General features: G+C 44.2%; 1 protein-coding gene across 1 annotated transcript; it reads right to left on the minus strand.

Moving 5' to 3' along the window:
- Positions 1-832: 832 nt before the first annotated feature.
- On the minus strand, positions 833-13,693 carry LOC310693649 (UPF0235 protein C15orf40 homolog). The gene is made up of 4 exons (XM_083476055.1): positions 13,554-13,693; positions 10,427-10,553; positions 8,974-9,101; positions 833-1,313 (listed from the first exon to the last, which is right to left on the minus strand). Exons 1-4 carry the CDS (start codon positions 13,656-13,658, stop codon positions 1,221-1,223), a joined length of 453 nt encoding a protein of 150 aa, XP_083332181.1. The 5' UTR covers positions 13,659-13,693; the 3' UTR covers positions 833-1,220.
- Positions 13,694-19,630: the final 5,937 nt, after the last annotated feature.

Consider the following 19,630-nt stretch of genomic DNA (forward strand, 5'->3'; position numbering starts at 1 on the left):
TTCAGTTCAGTATTGTCTACACCACTGGTCTTCAGCTGGTGGGTTGGCACCCACTAACATGCTGCAGCCCGGTCCAAGGTGGGTTGCAACAAGACCTTCTTTGAATCATGCATGCATTTGGGGACCCATTTCTTAATCTTTTCCCAAATATTTGCAGGGTGGTAGTCTTTGGCTAAACAGGTTTTACAAATTATTAAACCACGGCAACCTGCATAACCTATTTTCTAGAGACGTTCTTGGGTTGAGTGCACACACAGGCAACTAAGTTCAACATTTTAACACTTCCAAAAACAGTAATCTGCTTCCAGGCTACTATATAAAATGCTATTTGGAGAACTTCCAGCAGTGACCCATCAAAAAGGATCACCTTGCCCCACATGCAGTGCTCCCCCCCCCCAGGTACCTAAGAGTACTTAAGGGTACGCGGTACCGGCACTTACTTCAACAACTTCATGGTGAGTACCGGTGCGCGCGCGCGCGCGCGCGCACACACACACACACACACACACACACCGCATATATAAAAAAGAGAGCACTGCCCGATGTGCTCATTTGCCCACATCAGTTTGCAGAACTGCCACTTTTACAAGTGCCACATTATGCTTGTTCTGCATTTCCAAGTCACTGATCCTTGAGTTTGGTAGCACCTACTCTTCGGAACTCCCTGCCCATTGATGTTAGACAGGTGCCTTCGCTGTGTTGATTTCAGCACCTGCTACACACTTTAGGTGAGTCTACCTACCCAGACGTGTAATTTGAATATCATTTTTTTATGTGTATCTGCTTAAAAAACTGTTGGTTTTATTTATATTCTCATCAATGTTATGTCAGCTGGTTTTTAACATTTGTTTTTATTGGTGATTTTAATGAATAGTTGCTATTTTCCAATGTAAACCACTTAGGAGGTTTACGTCAATTAAGCAGTATATAAATTCTAGCAATAAAATAATATCAATTATACCACAATTTTCATCTTTTCCAATTAATGAAGTCTTGGAGTCCTGAGGCTCTCTCAAATAACATTAGGTTTTGTACCTTGTGTTATGACATTAGTGTATCCACACCTTGTAAATTCATCTTTGCGGTTGTCTACAGATGCATGTTGAGTTTCTCTGCCGCCTTTTAAAATGTGCTCTCCTGTGTACAACCTTATTTGTCCTTCACCTTCAGCAAAACGACCTGCTGAGACGACTTTGCTCATTTATTGCTTTGGAAATGTCTCAGCTGGCAGCTTCTTTTCTCAGCTTCTCTAAAACTTCATCGGGAGTCACTGGGGCCAAAATCTTCACTACTTTTTCTCGAGATTTGCCTCCCTGTTTTAATAAAAAAAGCAAATGACTTTAAGATGATTTCACACATTAACACCTGCATATTTTGACAGCGTTTCTACATGGGACTCCTGGTCATCTCCAATCCAAGTTTCTGTGCCTGCTTAGCTACAGCAATGCTACAGCATCAGCTGGTATCAGGCACTCACTGGACTCCTTAAAGAGTTTGAAAAAGTCATGGACAATATTTAAAGGATCAATTAATGTGAATGACAACAATGAACAGAGAATTGGACTACAAACCCGGTCACTCCTGACCATTAGCCATGCTTGCTGGAGCTGATGGCAGAGAGAATTGTAGAGTTGGAAAGGGTCATGAGGGTCATCTAGGCAAACCCTCTGCTTTGCAGGAATATCAGATGGTCCATGACAGATGGTCGTCCAACCTTTGTTTAAAGGCCTCCAATGAAGGAGAGTCCACCACCTTCTGAGGGAGTCCATTCCAGTGTCGAACAGCTCTTACTGTCAGAAAGTTCTTCCCGATGTTCAGTTGGAATCTCCCTTCTTCGGTGTTCGAAACTCCCATTGTTCTAGGCATGTTTTGTGACGGAATTTCATTAGCACGGGTGGTTTCCGAGCTCTGGGCACAGTACTGTGCCTAAGATTTCAGATTAAAACTGCACAGTGGAAGGAAAGGAGGACCTTTTTCTGCCCCCCCCCCCACTTCCAGCTACTCTCTGAAGACCCTCTTAAGAATATTAGGGGGGTGGGCAGGGGAAGGACTAGACCAGTGTTTCCCACTTCTTCTTGTATTGTACAGTAGCCAGGCACTGTGGAAACTTTGTATCAAGGTATCACTTCACAGGGAAAAGTCAGTTCAGTATAGTACAAAGGCAGACCGTTTCATTTTCAGATGGATGAGACAGCAGAGGTTTTTTTTACTTCTAACAAATCATGCAGTTGTTGTTCAAATTCACCTCCCCTCTGCCCTGCTAGCTAGAGGGGAGATCAAAGGGTCTAAATGTCCGGTTAAGCTAATCAAGTAGCAGGTTTAAACGGATGCAGGTTTAAAGCTCCGTTGCTTTCACTTTCATGCAGTCGGGGGGAGGCAGACTTCCTTTGTTTAGATCTCCCCCGTTTTTAGCCCAATTTTTGAAATTTAAAAGGTCCCGGTTATATTTCAGCTCTTACTCACGGGGATTCAGTCCAAATTTTCTTTTCAGGAAGGAATCGGCGCTCTCCGCTTATGGCGACGCGGCTTCACTTCGCAGGCTGGGTAGCGACTCTCAGCACCGCGCTCGCTCCCGATGTCGATCCGTAGCCTTTAAAAAGGCTCTTTCACGGTACCGGGGGGCGCAAAGGTGCCCACCGAGTCTCCTTGTTCTCAGGCTTCAGCGCCTGGGATTTTAGGGGTCCCCCGCTTGCCGTAGCGGGTAAGACCCGAACTTGCGAAGCAGTCCTTCTCCGGAGCTCGGAGCTAGGACCGCCATTAAGCGCTGGCACCGACCGGAAGTAGCATAAATTGGGCAACTGTGGCAATCCAAAGCAACAAGTTTTTTAGTAATACTGACTTTGACCGTGTTAACTTCCCTTTTTACATTCTGGACAGACTCCTTTGTTTCTATACTTGGAAACTTTGTTCTATGGCCATTTTGATTTGCTCCCTCTAGAGGACAAAGTGAGGCCCGGCACGGCCTAAGATTGTGGAATTTTCCAAGGGACAATAAATCCCGTGGGAACTGACCTTGACATGAGTGGCGCACAAGAGGAGATAGTCACAAGAGCCAAAACCAAGCAACAACAACAACAGCTGCAGCAGCTACAGGCAAAGAAAAGAGGCTCAATCTCAGGCGCAACAGTTGGATCAACAGGAACAACAGGACAAGACAAAGGAGCAGCCGTCTCCATGGAAGCTGTGACAGATGCTTTGCTCAAGATAAATCAAACTCTGGAGTCTCTGACAAAACAGACTTCAGAGAATACACTAAAACTAACAGAAATTTCAGCAAGACTAAACCAGAATACAGAATCCATAAATAAATTGGTGGAGGAAAACGCCACTACGCGCCAAATTGCCGAAGACGCCAAAGCTACTGCGGGAGAGACACAGGAGAAGTTAGAGCCGATCGCCAAGAAGGTCTATGAGCATGATGCAACTTTGGCCTTGTGGGAGTTACAGAGGAAAGAGAGGAATTTAAAAATAAGACTGATTCCGGAGAATGAAGGAGACAACCTTGTGGAATACTTGACAAGGGAGTTTGTGGACTGTTGGGACCTCCAGGAAGACGAACTCAAAATCACGACTGCCTTTAGATTGGGCAAAAAGCAAAATAGAAAGACCCCGAGAGACTGTTTGATCACACTCAGATCCAAGGAGGAAAGAGACAAAATATTGGGACTACACTTTGAAAAGGCCTTGCAAATTGGAAACTCAGCTGTACAGATCTTCAAAGACATCCCAAAATACATTCTGGACTTAAGAAACTTTTATAAGGATTTAGCCCTTCTACTAAAGAAAAACTCTATCCGCTTCAGGTGGGAATTCCCACAAGGGCTGTCATTTGACTATAAGGCAAACAAGGTGAAAATAAAGACAATTCAAGATAAAGACAAATTTTTGGCAAGATACCAGGAGGATCTACAGAAGGGGACTGTGGACGCACTTGCAGAACAGAGGAGAGCGTTGGACATCCTGAATCTTTCGTTTGGACAAAAACCACCACCATCAGAAGAAGAGCAACAACTGGGAGCTGTTGGAGGAGCCTCAGAAAAATAGCAAGATGGCTCTGCAATTCCTCAGTTGGAATTGTAATGGGCTCAATGGGCCTTTGAAGAGAAGACAAGTATTTCATGTATTAAATAGAGAACAACTGGACTTGATATGCTTACAAGAAACTCATATAACTAGAGCCCACAGGAGATTACTTACAAACAAAAGGCTAGGACAAGAATTTATCTCATCAGACAAAGTTAAGAAGAGAGGAGTGGTAATATATGTGAAAGAGAAATGGGCTCCAAAAATGATATTCAAAGACGAACAAGGGAGATATCTGGCTGTGGAGATACAAGTACAAGGAGAAAAATTTCTAGTTGTTGGAATTTATGCACTAAATGAAGGCAAATCCGACTTCTTTAAGAGACTTCATGAAACGTTGATGGATTATTTGGATTACAATATGATAATCATGGGAGACATGAATGGCGTGGTCTCCACCAATATGGACAAGGCACAAAGACTAACAGTCACCAAAGAAGGGAGACTCCCTAAGACTTTTTTCGAAATGACTGAAAACATGGACTTGATAGACATTTGGAGAACAAGGAACCCTCTGGAAAGAGAGGGAACCTTTTTCTCCCAAGCAATGATGACCTGGACCAGAATCGATCAAATCTGGGTTACTAGTGGAATGGCTCCAAAGATTAAGAAAGTGGAAATCTGCCCAAAAACTTGCTCCGACCATAACGCCGTGAAGATGGAGATGAAGCTTACAATAACTGGTCAATTTAGATGGAGAATGAATGACACCCTCTTTCGTGATAAGGAGATTCTCACGAAGGCCCAAAAGACTCTAAAAGACTATTTTGAAATAAATTTGAGGACCGACGTGGAGAAAAGAGTGATCTGGGATGCAAGCAAAGCGGTTATGAGAGGATTTTTGATTCAACAAAATTCAATAAAGAGGAAAAAACAAAATGAGAAAAAAGAGAAGATTTTGGAAATGATAAAGGAAGGAGAGAGGAAATTAAGAACAAAACCAAAGTCTCAAGACATTTTAAGAGAGATCAAGTTATATCAAACACAATACATGGAATTGATGAACCAAGAGATTGAATGGAAGATAAAGCAAATGAAGCAAAAGACCTTTGAATCAGCAAATAAATGTGGTAAACTTTTAGCATGGCAACTGAAGAAAAGGCAGAAACTAAATACAGTTACAAGCCTTGAGGTGGATGGAAAGAATATATCTAAGCCCAATGAAATCAGAAATTGCTTTTTAAGTTATTTCAAAAAACTCTACACTCAAGGCCCGCAAAATGAAGAAGATATAGACAAATTCCTTGGAAAATATGGATTACAAAATATCTCTCATCAAAGTAAGATGGATTTGAACCAGAGAATCTCAGAACAAGAGATAGAGGCTGCCATTCAGAATATGCAACTGGGCAAATCTCCGGGACCAGATGGACTGACTTCCAGATACTACAAATCGCTGAAGGAATGGTTGACTCAACCACTAAGAGAAGTTTGTAATGAGATCCTTGAGGGAAAAAGGGCGCCTGAATCGTGGAAAGAGGCATATATTTCACTCATACCAAAGTCAGAGACTGAAAAGACCCAACTCAAGAACTACCGCCCAATATCACTCCTTAATGTGGATTACAAAATTTTTGCAGACATTTTGGCAAAAAGACTTAAAAGAGTTTTGATGGAGAAGATTCATAAGGACCAAGCAGGCTTTCTCCCTAAAAGACACCTGGCAGACAATGTAAGGAATGTAATAGACATTTTGGAAAAGCTAGAGGTGAATATAAACACTAAGGCAGTATTGATCTTTGTGGATGCGGAGAAAGCCTTTGACAATATTTCTTGGAGTTTTATGAAGAAGAATCTTCATGGGATGGGGGTAGGCCGGGGTTTTGAGAATGGTATGGCTGCAATATATTCTGAACAAAAAGCTAAACTGATTGTAAACAATGTTGTGACTGAGGAACTTAAGATAGAGAAAGGAACACGACAGGGGTGCCCGATTTCCCCATTACTTTTTATTTCAGTTCTGGAGGTGTTGCTGAACATGATAAGAAATGACCAGCAGGTTAAAGGTGTGCAGGTCGGAGCTAAACATTATAAGTTAAGAGCGTTCGCAGATGACCTAGTATTGACTTTGCAAGAGCCAAACACTAGTACGAAAAAGGTATTAGAAATAATACAACAGTTTGGCCAGGTAGCTGGATTTAAGTTGAACAAGCAAAAAACCAAAGTTTTAGGGAAAAACCTAACAGATATGGAAAAGGAGAAATTTCAAGAGGAAACAGGTTTGACTGTGGTCAAGAAGGTTAAATACCTAGGGGTTTACTTAACATCTAAGAATCAGAATTTGTACAAGGACAATTATGAAAAATGTTGGTTAGAAATCAAAAAAGATTTAGAAATATGGTCAAATTTGAAATTGTCAATGTTAGGCCGAATTGCAGTAATCAAAATGAATGTATTGCCTAGAATGTTATTTTTGTTTCAGACCTTGCAGATTATTGATAAGATGGAATGTTTTAAGAGGTGGCACAAAGATATTTTGAAATTTGTCTGGCAGGGCAAAAAGCCCCGAATTAAATTTAAAATATTGACAGACGCTAAAGAAAGAGGGGGGTTTGCCCTGCCGGACCTGAAACTGTACTATGAGGCAGCAGCTTTTTGCTGGCTCAAAGAATGGATGCTCCTCGAGAACACGGACATTTTGGATCTGGAAGGTTTCAATAACGCTTTTGGTTGGCATGCATATCTTTGGTATGATAAAGCTAACAGTGCCTTTAAAAATCACATTGTCAGAAAAGCATTGTTTAATGTTTGGATAAGATATAAAGATCTATTGGAAAACAAAACCCCTAGATGGGTGTCACCAGTGGAGGCTAAAGCAGTGAAGAAACTCAATATGGAGGTCGGATGGCCGAAGTATTGGGAAATTTTAGAACAGGATGGAGATAAGTTCAAACTACAAAGTCAGGAGAAATTGAAGTATAAAGTAGAAAATTGGTTTCAATATCGCCAAATAATGGAATTTTTTAAACAGGACAGGAAAGTCGGCTTCCAGGTGGAAAAATCAAAATTAGAAACCGAACTGTTAGAACCCAATACTAAGAATCTATCTAGAATGTACAACTTGTTGTTGAAATGGAACACACAGGATGAAACAGTTAAATCGGCTATGATTAAGTGGGCTCAGGATGTTGGACATAACATTATGTCAGCTGACTGGGAATGGTTATGGAACACCGGTATAAAATTTACGGCATGTAATGCCTTAAAGGAAAACATTATGAAAATGGTATACAGGTGGTACATGACCCCAGTCAAGCTAGCAAAAATCTATCACTTGCCCGATAACAAATGTTGGAAGTGTAAAGAGACTGAAGGTACCTTTTATCACCTTTGGTGGACATGCCCGAAGATTAAGGCCTTCTGGGAAACGATCTATAATGAAATGAAAAAGGTACTTAAATGTACCTTCCCTAAAAAACCAGAGGCCTTTCTCTTGGGCATTGTCGGCCAATTGGTGACAAAGAAAGATAGAGCCTTTTTCATGTATGCCACAACAGCAGCAAGAATACTCATCGCAAAGTATTGGAAGACACAAGATTTACCCACTGTGGAAGAATGGCAGATGAAAGTGATGGACTATATGACACTGGCCGAGATGACAGGCAGAATCCGTGACCAACGAAAAGAGACGGTGGAAGAAGAGTGGAAAAAATTTAAAAGTTATCTTAAGGACTACTATAAACTTAATGAATGCTAAAATGTTGTGGTTTTCAGAAGCAAAAGGGTACAGGGATACAAGGTTAGACTATAAAAGAGGACTAAGATGATAAAGAGTGGAAAGTAACAATTGGAAGTTGCTAGTTGAATTTTGGACATTGGGATGCAGAGAGGGGGGGTATGGGGAAGTCCAAGAAAAGAGGTTTATGAAAATATGTTTGAAACTATACGTGTATGTTTGTCATTTTTAGTGTTTGTCTGTTTTTCTTAAAAATTTTGTAAAACCAATAAAAATTTTATAAAAAAAAAAAAAAAAAGACCAGTGTTTCCCAACCTTGGGCCTCCAGCTGTTTTTGGACTACAACTCCCATCATCCCTAGCTAGCAAGACCAGTGGTCAGGGATGATGGGAATTGTAGTTCAAAAACAGCTGGAGGCCCAAGGTTGGGAAACACTGGACTAGATCATGGGTAGGCAAACTAAGGCCCAGGGGCCAGATCCAGCCCAATCGCCTTCTAAATCCGGCCCACAGATGGTCTGGGAATCAGTGTGTTTTTACATGAGTAGAATGTGTCTTTTTATTTAAAATGCATCTATGGGTTATTTGTGGGGCATAGGAATTTGTCCCCTCCCCCTTCAAAATATAGTCCGGCCCCCCACAACGTCTAAGAAACAATGCTGAAAAAGTTTGCTGACCCCTGGACTAGACCATGTGAAAAATGAACATAATATTTCAGCCGTAGTTCATTCATTTTCAGCTCTGAATTCTTGCTATAAAAGAAGCATGCCTAGACATTCCGTTGTTGCACCCATAACTTAGGTTTAAGGTGCTGTTTAGCTCCTAGCTTTCATATTTCAGTTTCTAACTTCCTTTCTTGTAACTTGAAGCCATTGGTTTGTGTTCTACCCTCCGGAGCAGGAGAAAACAAGTTTGCTCCATCTTCCATGCGATAGCCCTTTAGATATTTGAAGATAGCTATCATATCTCCGCCTCTTCTACGTCCATCAACATCTCTTCCAAGGCCTGTGGTTAGACAGCCATTTCTAGTTCTTCAAGACAACCTTTTGCAGGAATTGGTCCCCTCCTACTTTTTACCGTATATCAGTTGGATTAAGAGCGTTCCCCATGCTGGTAAAATGAAAGTTGGCAAAAGTGACCAGCCACGGTTAATCAGCATGAATAAGTTTCAAGAGCCCCACATACAACATATTAAAAAGAGAGAGAATGGAATACCTTCTCCAACACAACCTCGCTCTTCTTAACCTCAAGGACCTTAGAGAGGTAGCGACATAGCTCTGCATTGGCCTCCCCTTCGGAAGGAGGAGCAGCGATGGCCACACCCACTGCATCTGTCGTCACATCTGCAAGGAGTATTTTAAAGCTTTTATTACTCAGATACTCATTAAGCTTTTTGTGACGTTCAAACCATAAAACGCTTCTTTGGAAACTTTCATATACCATCAACATGAAACTCGCGGGTGAGGTCATCTGGTGATCTGGGGTGAACACACATTGCAAACAACAAGTTGAAGTGCTAAATTGGTGTTGACTGAGATATTAAGATGAGGCCTGCTCAATCAGGCCAAAGGCCCATCTGCTACACTATCCTGGTCTCACTGTGTTCAAACAGCCAGGAAGCCCACATAACAGTGTTCTTCTCTCTACTTGTGTTCCCCAGCAACTGGCGCTGACTACGGTTTATGGACTGGTTAAGTGCTAATAAGCTTAAAGTTTTACCCAAATAAAACACTAGATGAGTGGAGTTCACCCTGTTTGGGGCCGAATTACACTTCCTGTGAAGAACGTTCCAGTTTTACCAGTTTAGGATGGTTCACTTGCTGTATCCCTATCTAAGCTGAAATAGGCTGACTTCAGTGATCCATGCTCTGGCAGCTTCAAGGTTAAACTACTGCAATGCATTCTATATGGGGCTGTCTTCTGAAGATAATCTGGAACCTGCAGTTACTTCAGAACAAACCTCCTAGATTACTAACAGGGACTGATCATATTATAGTGGAGATTTGTCCACTGCACTGGAACTTGGTCAATTTCCAGACCCAATTCAAAGTACTAGTTTTGACCTTTGAAATCCTTTACAGCTTGAATCTGGGGTATCTACCCATAAACTGAAGGCATCATCAGAGGGTTTTTCCTCAGAGTGCCCCACTATGTGAAGTGTGTTGGCTACTAAGGGGAAAACCTATTCAGCAACGGCACCCCATCTTTGAGATGCCTTTGCCAAAGAGGTTAGCCTAGAATCAACTTTAATCCCATTTGGCACCAGGCACAAACATTTTCATTTCCCCAAGCTTTTAAACCATGCTGATTCATTTTGTTTTATCCTAGTTGTACACATCTTTAGTGCTGTTTTATGGATGTGTTGTTTTCATTAGCTTCACATACGTTATCATATAAAAAAATGGGGGAAAATGAGAATTTTTATCGTGCTTTTCTACCCCCCTTAACACATGTAACAGCTGTAAGGCAGTTCACCCTCCCATTCCTTCTTTCCCAATAAATGGACCCTCGGATGAGTTGCAGAGTACTGGCCGCTCAGAGGGCCTTTTGCATCCAGTCCACATCTAAGTTCTAGGAGTTTTCTGCCTCTTCCAGGAACCAACCCAAGATTTGCACACAAAAAATTTCCCATAACAAGGAATTAAAAACATTATCCCCACCAACATACCTGTTACAGCATTTTGTTTGGAGCCAGGTTTGGCATGGACAGAGATGGTAACGGAGCCGCTTTTATCTGTTGCCACAGGGCCTGAAGGAACCGAAGACTTTGCTATATCCTTACTCTGTGTTTTTCCCTTAAAACAGAACAGAGAAACATGATGAGCCAGAGAGTGCAGGCAGGGGAAGCAAAGTTGAAAAAGCCTCATGTTTTACTTTGCTTTTCATTTAAATATTTTATTGTATAGGTTTCGTTAATTTTCACTGCATTTTATTGCACAGTAAACATTTAAACAGGCTGTATCATTGTGATTTGAAGTGTATAATGTCATTTTAAAAATAAAACATTGCTATAACATATGCTGCCTTGCAAAGACTGCCTTGAAAGGCAGCTTAAGCATATCTGAAACTACAATATTAAGACTGCTGTATCAAATGGCTTGCAAAAAGTTTCAAAGGCATTGACTCATCTCTGCCAAATGTATCTCTACCCAGAAGTTCACAAACCCCAGGTAATAGGCAGCATCCCCACCCCCTAAAAATTCAAACTATCTCCTAATTTCAGTTGCTGACTGGCTGTGAGAACTGGCTTCTGCTATCATAAGTCTGTTTTGTCTGGTATGTTCCACAACAACCTTTGTAACCATTTCCAGAGGCGTAGCTGCATCAGTCAGTCACAGCAAAGTTAACAAGAGTCCTGTGGAATAACAAACTTTGTTAACTTTGGTGAGCTAGGTTGCACTCCATTAAGACGCATGAAGCATAATCCTCACTTGCAGGTATATAAAGATGTGGTGGTGGTGGGGGGGAAGCTTTAAGAACTGCAGCCAATGGGAAGTGAAAAGCAAAAAGGAGAGGGACAAATCATTAAAAAGTTTATTGGAATGTTGCAATTCTGTTAAGTTTTCTGGATCTAACGGAACTGTCCACCACTTTTGGCATTAGCCCTTTTGGCATTTCATTTCCCTCTGACCCAGGCTTCCTCAACCTCAGCCTTCCAGATGTTTTGAGACTACAATTCCCATCATCCCTGACCACTGGTCCTGCTAGCTAGGGATCATGGGAGTTGTAGGCCAAAAACATCTGGAGGGTCGAGGTTGAGGAAGCCTGCTCTAACTGATTAAAACTTCTAGGCTGTTGCAAGGGATGGGGAGGGGGGTTGTTGCTGTTATTGATTTTTTTAAAATATAAAAATATAATTTATGTGGAAATCATTCAATTTGGCTGTGCACTTTACGCGTTTTACTTATTTCTTTACGTTTGCAGTTATGCGATTTCGCCCCCCCCCCAATGTTGTAAGACGCCTTGAGCAGGGCCTTAACTATGGAAAAGCGGCCGACAAAATTAGGCATGCCTGCCTGTATGCGTCTGATGAGCTCATGCCACAATATTATTTATTCGTCTCTAAGGTGCCATGATATTATTCTGTCTAATAATTCTGTGATTCTAAGATAGGGTTGCCATATCTCCAAAAGTGAAAATCAGATCAGAATTGTTGAGCTCCCCACCCCACCCCCCAACTTGTTGTTGAGTTGTGTTTGTGTGTGTGTTTTAGAGGAATCAAAGTCGTCAAACATTTTTTTCCATAAAAGCTACAAGAATTTTTGAGGTGTCAAAAAATGTTATTTATGTATGCCACTATTGCGGCCCGTGTTTTGTTGGCCCAAAAATGGAAAATGAGCGAGGTCCCAAATAAAGAAGAGTGGCAACTTAAACTGCTGGAATATGAGCAGCTTGTGGACCTAACATACAGAATAAGAGAACAAGAAGAACATACATTTGAAGAAGACTGAAAAATGTTTATTGAATATATGGGGGGGATTGTGTACACTTGAAAATGTTGGCATTAAGATAAATTCAACAGTGCAAACAAGTTTTGATGGATGTAATAATGGAATACTGACTGGTTTAGTTTATGTAAAATATGCAGGGATTTATGGTATGCAATAATGAACCATGGAAAGAGAAGAAGGGAAGTCATTGACATTTTAATGTTGTTTAAATGAATATTCTAAATTGCAAAGCAGAAAATTTAATAAAAATTATATGCACATATGCACACACAAAAAGTATTTTTGAGTTTTGGAGCTTTTTATGTGCTTTGGCACAATTTAACCCACTGCAGGTTTTCCAGGACATTTGTTGTTCTGTGAACTGCCCTGAGATCTCCGGGTCTAGGGTGGTATATGTACATATATTATTATTATTATTAATATATATATTATTTATAGGGATGTGGGTGGCGCTGTGGGTTAAACCACAGAGCCTAGGGCTTGCTGATCGAAAGGTCGGCGGTTTGAATCCCCGCGATGGGGTGAGCTCCCGTTGCTCGGTCCCTGCTCCTGCCCACCTAGCAGTTCGAAAGCACGTCAAAGTGCAAGTAGATAAATAGGTACCGCTCTGGCAGGAAGGTAAATGGCGTTTCCGTGCGCTGCTCTGGTTCGCCAGAAGCGCCTTAGTCATGCTGGCCACATGATCTGGAAGCCATACGCTGGCTCCCTCGGCCAATGAAGCGAGATGAGCGCAGTTGGTCACGACTGGGGTCCCTTTACAGTGGTACCTCGGGTTAAGTACTTAATTTGTTCCGGAGGTCCGTACTTAACCTGAAACTGTTAACCTGAAGCACCACTTTAGCTAATGGGGCCTCCTGCTGCTGCCATGCCGCCAGAGCATGATTTCTGTTCTCATCCTGAAGCAAAGTTCTTAACCTGAAGCACTATTTCTGGGTTAGCGGAGTCTGTAACCCGAAGCGTATGTAACCTGAAGCGCATGTAACCCGAGGTACCACTGTACCTATATTATTTATATATATGTTGATTTGCCCGGTTTCCGAAAAATAATTAAAGACGCCCTTTTCGGAGGCGAACTGCAGGACATGTCCTGGGAAACCCGGACGTATGGCAGCCCTATCCAAGGCGAGGGTTGCACTAAGCCCTGGGAGGCCACGAAGCTCACTGCACCATCCCTGCCTCGCTCTCTGCCTAGCCTACCTCACAGGGTTGTTGTGAGGCTTAGGCTGAGGAAGGGGGAGACCCGCGTGCGCCCCCTGGAGGGACACGACGTCTTTTACATTTCAACCTTCGGACGCTCAGGGCGGCTAATCTGGAAGCTCGGAGCCTCCGCGCTCTCCGACCGACCTTCTTAGGCATGGCGCCTCCGTACCCCCTCAGCGCACCGGCCGCAGCAGCCCAGGGAAGGTTCCGCGAACCCCGACGGGAAGCGAGAAGGGCCAACCCAGCCATTCCGCGAACATCACTTCCGGCAACAGAGCAGCCCGTTCTCCTCGTAGAGCTAAGAAGAAGAAAAAAGTGTAGAGTGATATGCAGGCCCTTCAACGGCGGGTTTCTTCGCGCTCTCCATGTGCTGCAGCTGCCCAGATAGAGACCACGACGGAGACTGTTCAGACTTTGGTAGGCGCTGGTTGGAACAAGTGAAAAGGAAGGCATTTCGTGCTGATGCAGAAATGGGCATTTCCCCCCCTCCTCTTACGGAATCGTACAGTTGGAAAGGGTTCCAGGGTCATCTAGTCCAACCCTTCGGGGTAAAAGACCTTTACACGTGATATATGCCCAGGAGTGGAAAGAGGACACAGTACCAATACCAATAATAAGTATTAGGAATAATAACAATTTATCAATTTATATAAAAATGTATGAGAGCATCTTATATTGCATTTTTTGTATGCATTAATAATAATAATAATAATAATAATAATAATAATAATAATAATATATTTTTATTTATACCCCACCCTTCCCGGTTCAAAAACCGGATTCAGGGCGGCTAACAACAAATTTAAAACAATTAATTATAAAAGCAGCATAAAATACAGTTTAAAAATATGAATAACAATAAAATTCAAAATTCAAAAATCAATTTAGGGGAAATATATCACACACACACATCTTTGTTGTTCTTTTTTTCTCCCCTCACTTTTCCTCCCCCCCCCCGTACATTTCATTTCTTTTAATTTAAAATACCTCAATAAAATATAAATAAATAAATAAATACCAACAAAGGAAGAATGGCAGATGAAACTAATAGAATGTGTAGAAATGGCAAGGTGTGAGAGATTGGAAATGTTTTGTAGATCATTTGTGGGGGGGGGGGGAATTGCAAGCGTATTAAAAAGTTAACAGTAACAAAGTAAATTCAGCAGTAGCAATTACTGAGATATAAAAATGAGGAAATGAGAAGATAGGGATTCATTAGAATATGTAGTGGAAAAGAAAATGACGTGAACCATGGAAAGTGGGGGGGGGGGGTTCAAAACTAAATGTGCATTTGACACTTGGATTATTATCTATTGTTTTAATTGTAAAAATGAAAATGATAATTTTTAAAAAGTCCTTTATACAAATATCAGTGTGTTTCATGCCATCTTCCAGAATGTGATCTAAACACTGTCTTCCAGTAATGCCTCCGGAACTGTAGATTTATTGTCTCCCCCCCCCCCCCAAAAAACCCTGGTCCCTTGCTGCTTAAACACCGGTTCCTTCAAGAAGAGGCACTAGTCTAGTTCAGTGTTTCCCAACCACTGTTCCGCGGCACACTAGTGTGCCGCGAGATGTTGCCTGGTGTGCCGCGGGAAAAATTAAAAAATTCGAAAGATTTTTTTTTTAAAGTCAAATTTTCGATTGGGGCGCCGTCACTAGATGACCCCTGGGGTTCCCTCCCGCTCTGCGCCTCCCTCCTCCTCCTCCGGGGAGGCCCTTCCTGGCTCTCGGCCAAGGCTTGGCGGCTGCCACTCACTCACTCGCTCGCCCACCCGTCCCTCCATCCCTGCACCCGGCCTCTCCCCCTCCGTCCCCGGCGCGGGGGCTGCCGGGATCCGTAGTCCCCTCGCCCTTGGGCTCCGCGCCTGCGCGGGGTGCGGAAACTACGTTTCCCAGCGTGGCCTGGCGGGCCGGGCGTTTTGTTTGAAGCGCTCTTCTCCTGGCCATGGAATGAGCGCAGCGGCGGCGGCCAGACGGGCAGGGGCTCTTCTGCGCAGACCCCGTGCAGCCTGCCTGCGCCCCCGCGGAGATCGGGCGGCAGGATGGAGCCCGGGGATCCCCGCGGAGGTGGAGCGGCGGAGGTGGAGGCTGCCCCCCAGGTAGGGCTGCGTCGGGGGGGTGGGTTATTTTTGCAATGCTGCATCCGCGCCGGAGGTGACGCATTGGACCGCGGGGAGACCCCTTGGTGGGCGTGCAAGGCAATGCATGCGTGCAGGCGTTGCATGGAGTGCAGTGCAATGCAATGGCAACGCGGCGCCCTGCATGCATGCATGCAACTTCCACCGGCGCTCCGGACTTGGCAGGTGAGGGAGGTCCCCAGTGGGCGGCAGAGAGAGCCGGGAGGGCGAAGGGGAGCCGGGGGGGAGCAGCGCTGCTCCCCGAGCCGAGCCCGGGGGAAAACTTCGGCATCGTTGCGCCGGGTGTTGGAAGCGGAGGCTGGCGGGGGCCCCTCACCTGCAAAACCTGGTCGCCTCTCATATATTTCGTGCATTGCATTCATCGCCCGCTTTCTCCTCCAAGGAGCTCCCGGAGGCACGCGTGGTTCTCCCCGTGTTATCCTCGCAACAACAGCCCTGCGAGGTGGGTCAGGCGAGTGGCCCAAGGGAGCACCCAGGGATTGTCCTGGCCAGGTGGGGTGATTTGAACCCTGCTCTCTGCCCGGTCTTCGTCCTCATTTAGCCCCCACATGTGCATGACTGTGCATGACTGTGCATGACTGAGGTTTTCCCCCCTCGTCTTGGCTATGGTGTGAGTCTGTGCTGTTAATTAATGGGGTTCTGCCTTCGGAGAAGATGAGCCAGCCCTCAAGGAGGTGATTATGTAATTTGCTAGCAATTCATGTCCCTCCCGGCGTGACGCTGCGCGCTGACGTCACGGGGCTGTAATGGTGGTGTGCCTCGAGATTTTTTTCATGAAACAAGTGTGCCTTTGCCCAAAAAAGGTTGGGAAACACTGGCTTAACAGATACTTGCCAGGCTGTATTTGCAGGGAGGTGTGAGTCCCTACAGTCCAAAGAACATTGCAGAGCTTTCCCCATTTCCTTCTTCCTTGCAGAGAAATATTTGAGGTTAATTTGGGAAGAGTCAAAATGGCTTCAGGATTGCTCTCCTGTACTATTTCAGACATGTGGTTGGTATACTCATGTATGTGTTTGCCTTGTACATTTATGCACATATATTTTTTATATATAAAAGGCCTTAGAATTCCTATAACAGGGGCCCTATATCTTGGTCCAGCTCTCACTTCCATACATCACTACTGGGAAAACTATAGCTTGAACTATGCGAACCTTTGTTGGCAAGGTGATGTTAAGTTGTGGGTGAACATATCAGACGACACAGCGATTCTTCAAACAGCTCTTGTTTATTCACAGGCCAGGACAGAAGTGAACTGAAGGGCTCAGTCAGCCTGCTTATATAGAGCTCCAGTACCACGTTACTGTAACAACTTTCTAAAACTATCCAATCACTGAACGTCACTTTCGATCCTTCATTTGCATAACTACAATATCCCCCTGCTAGCCCAGGGTGAGAACTTCAGTACATAACAGGTGATGTCTCTGCTTTTTAAGATGCTGTCTAGGTTTGTCACTGCTTTTCTCCCAAGAAGCAGGCGTCTTTTAACTTTGTGGCTGCTCTCACCATCTGCAGTGATCATGGAGCCCAAGAAAGTCAAATCTCTCACTGCCTCCATTTCTTCCCCTTCCAGTTTCCCTAAGGCGGCCGAGAGGGGGGTTTTGTCGTCTGGACAGCCTGGGACCCCCAGACACTTGGCCCAGGATTGCGCCCTGGGAAGGTCACTTTGGTTCTGCTTTCACAGTTTTTTGGCTTCTTCCCCTCTGGAGGAGCACTCCATCGTCTCTCGAAACACATGGGTGCCGGCAATGCGTGCAAGCTTGGGGAAATGTGCTTGGTGCAATTACGTATGAAAAGGAGAAATGCACACTCGGGGTTTGCAAAGCAGAAATAGAGAAAGAAAGCCAAATTTCCTTCATCCCTAAAGATGAAGTGATTGTGTGCTGCTCCCTCGTGGCCAACTCATAAACTGCACTCATGAGGCAAAGGATTCCTAGTTTGCTCATCCTGTACTTGGCATCAGTGCAGTAGCTAATGGAGCTCACACTCACAGCAGTTGACACCTACCCCCCCCCCCCGCCATGCTGCACTGTTAAACCTGATCTTTCTTTCTCCAGACTTAGAAACTTCCAAATTAAGTCTGGCAGACAGCTTTAGCATAAGCCCCAGTTTGGGCAATACTTAAGCCAGGGCAGTCCAACTTTTCAAAGCAAGTGGGCTACAAAAGTACAGTGGTACCTCGGGTTACATAGGCTTCAGGTTACAGACTCTGCTAACCCAGAAATAGTACCTCGGGTTAAGAACTTTGCTTCAGGATGAGAACAGAAATTGTGCTCCGGCGGCACGGCGGCAGTGGGAGGCCCCATTACCTAAAGTGGTGCTTCTGGTTAAAAACACTTTCAGGTTAAGAATGGACCTCCGGAACGAATCAAGTACTTAACCAGAGGTACCACTGTACCTCTATACGGTGGGGCCACACACTGCCTTGTCATGGGGAAAGGGGAGTGAGGCCACACTCCAGCAGGGTCCTAACAGCCCTTCCATCTTCTTCCCAAAGCTGGGAAAATGCTAACTAGGCTATGGGAAGGAGATGGGAGGAGTCTAGGACCCTATCAGAGCCTCATGCCTCCTTCCCAAAGTCCAGCACCTCAATTACCTGACTTTGGGAAGGCAGTATAAGGGCTGCAGGGAGTCAAATGTGGTTGAGGGCCACAAAAAAAGCCTTGAAGGCTGCATGTGGCTCTTGGCCTGCGCACTGCACCACCAAAGCCAAACCTTATCTTAGTACAGAGTAGCATGGGGGCAAGAATAACCAGGGAGGTGGAGCAAAGCAGTTGCAAGCTTCTCTCCTGCAAGATTTGAGTTAGCGTGATGTGCAAGCCCAGCCATGGTGTTAAAAACATCTTAATATGTAAACCAGAAAGAGGTCCACCTAATGTTACTGGTCTGCAACTCCCAGCTTCCTTCACAATGTTTGATGGGGCTGATGAGGAAGTCTGTTTTCTATCCTTTGTACTTTAATATTTTTTTTAAAATTGATGGCAAAACATTCTAAGGGTCTAGGCACAAGGTGATGAGAAGCATTCAGTCTCCCAATCCATCCAAGTCCTAAGGGTAAAGGTAAAGGGACCCCTAACCATTAGGTCCAGTCGTGGCAGACTCTGGGGTTGCGGCGGTCATCTCACTCTATAGTCCGAGGAACCCAGCGTTTGTCCACAGACAGCTTCCGGGTCATGTGCGAGCCAGAGCAGTGCACAGAAACGCCATTTACCTTCCCGCCGGAGCAGTACCTATTTATCTACTTGTACTTTGACGTGCTTTCAAACTGCTAGGTTGGCAGGAGTAGGGACTGAGCAACGGGAGCTCACCCCATTGCGGGGATTCGAACTGCCAACCTTCTGATCGGCAAGTCCTAGGCTCTGTGGATTTGCCGATCAGTGCCACCCACGTCCCATCCAAGTCCTAACCCGGCCCAATCTTGCTTAGCTTCCACAACTGGGTAACGTTTATGGTAGTATGGTCACATGTGATTTAGTCATAAATCCAGGTACGCAGAGATTTTTCTAGGGCTGACACTTTTCACATATGGTACTAACCACCTCAACAGAAAAGGCAGCATTTCAGACACTTGTGATATGTAATACAGCAGCTGCTTGCTTCGCTGATCACAGACATTTGTGGCACATTTTCAATGAGATCTTCTCAAAGATGAAGTCACCTCTGTCTTTTTCACTAGCCTGATCCATAGCTCACTGAACGAGCAGAGGCATGCATTAATGATCAAAGCAGCTTTGAAAAATGCTGCTGTGACAGCAGCTTCCAATCAAATCACCATGGAACTACCGGTAGTTTTTGAGGCCAAGGGAACTTTGTAATCCTGTTCATTTTTACCTCTGAAAAATGCCCATTACTCAGCACAATGGTACTTTTAAAGTAGATTTTGCAATACAGAGTAAGGATTAAAGTGACAAGCTTTTCAGATCCTAGCAAACAGCTATACCTTACCGAGGTGATAAGGCTTGTGTTTGAGTTGTAGCGTTTCAGTCTCTTAAAATGGGCTTGCATGATTTTATATGGGATATTCCACCTGTACACCAGCCTTTGCCAACCTAGTGCCCTCCAGATGTTTTGAACAACAACTTC

This window comes from Podarcis liolepis, assembly GCF_965112155.1.
Source record: "Podarcis liolepis genome assembly, chromosome: 14".
Lineage (NCBI taxonomy): Eukaryota > Metazoa > Chordata > Lepidosauria > Squamata > Lacertidae > Podarcis > Podarcis liolepis.

Excerpts from the sequence above, each read along its gene's own strand:
- LOC310693649 (XM_083476055.1), bottom strand. The coding sequence starts at position 13,658 with ATGGCTGGGTTGGCCCTTCTCGCTTCCCGTCGGGGTTCGCGGAACCTT. Across the intron at positions 10,554-13,553 it reads GAGGCGCCATGCCTAAGAAG|GGAAAAACACAGAGTAAGGA; the intron begins GTCGGTCGGAGA and ends TTCTGTTTTAAG. Across the intron at positions 1,314-8,973 it reads GCGAGGTTGTGTTGGAGAAG|GGAGGCAAATCTCGAGAAAA; the intron begins GTATTCCATTCT and ends TTATTAAAACAG.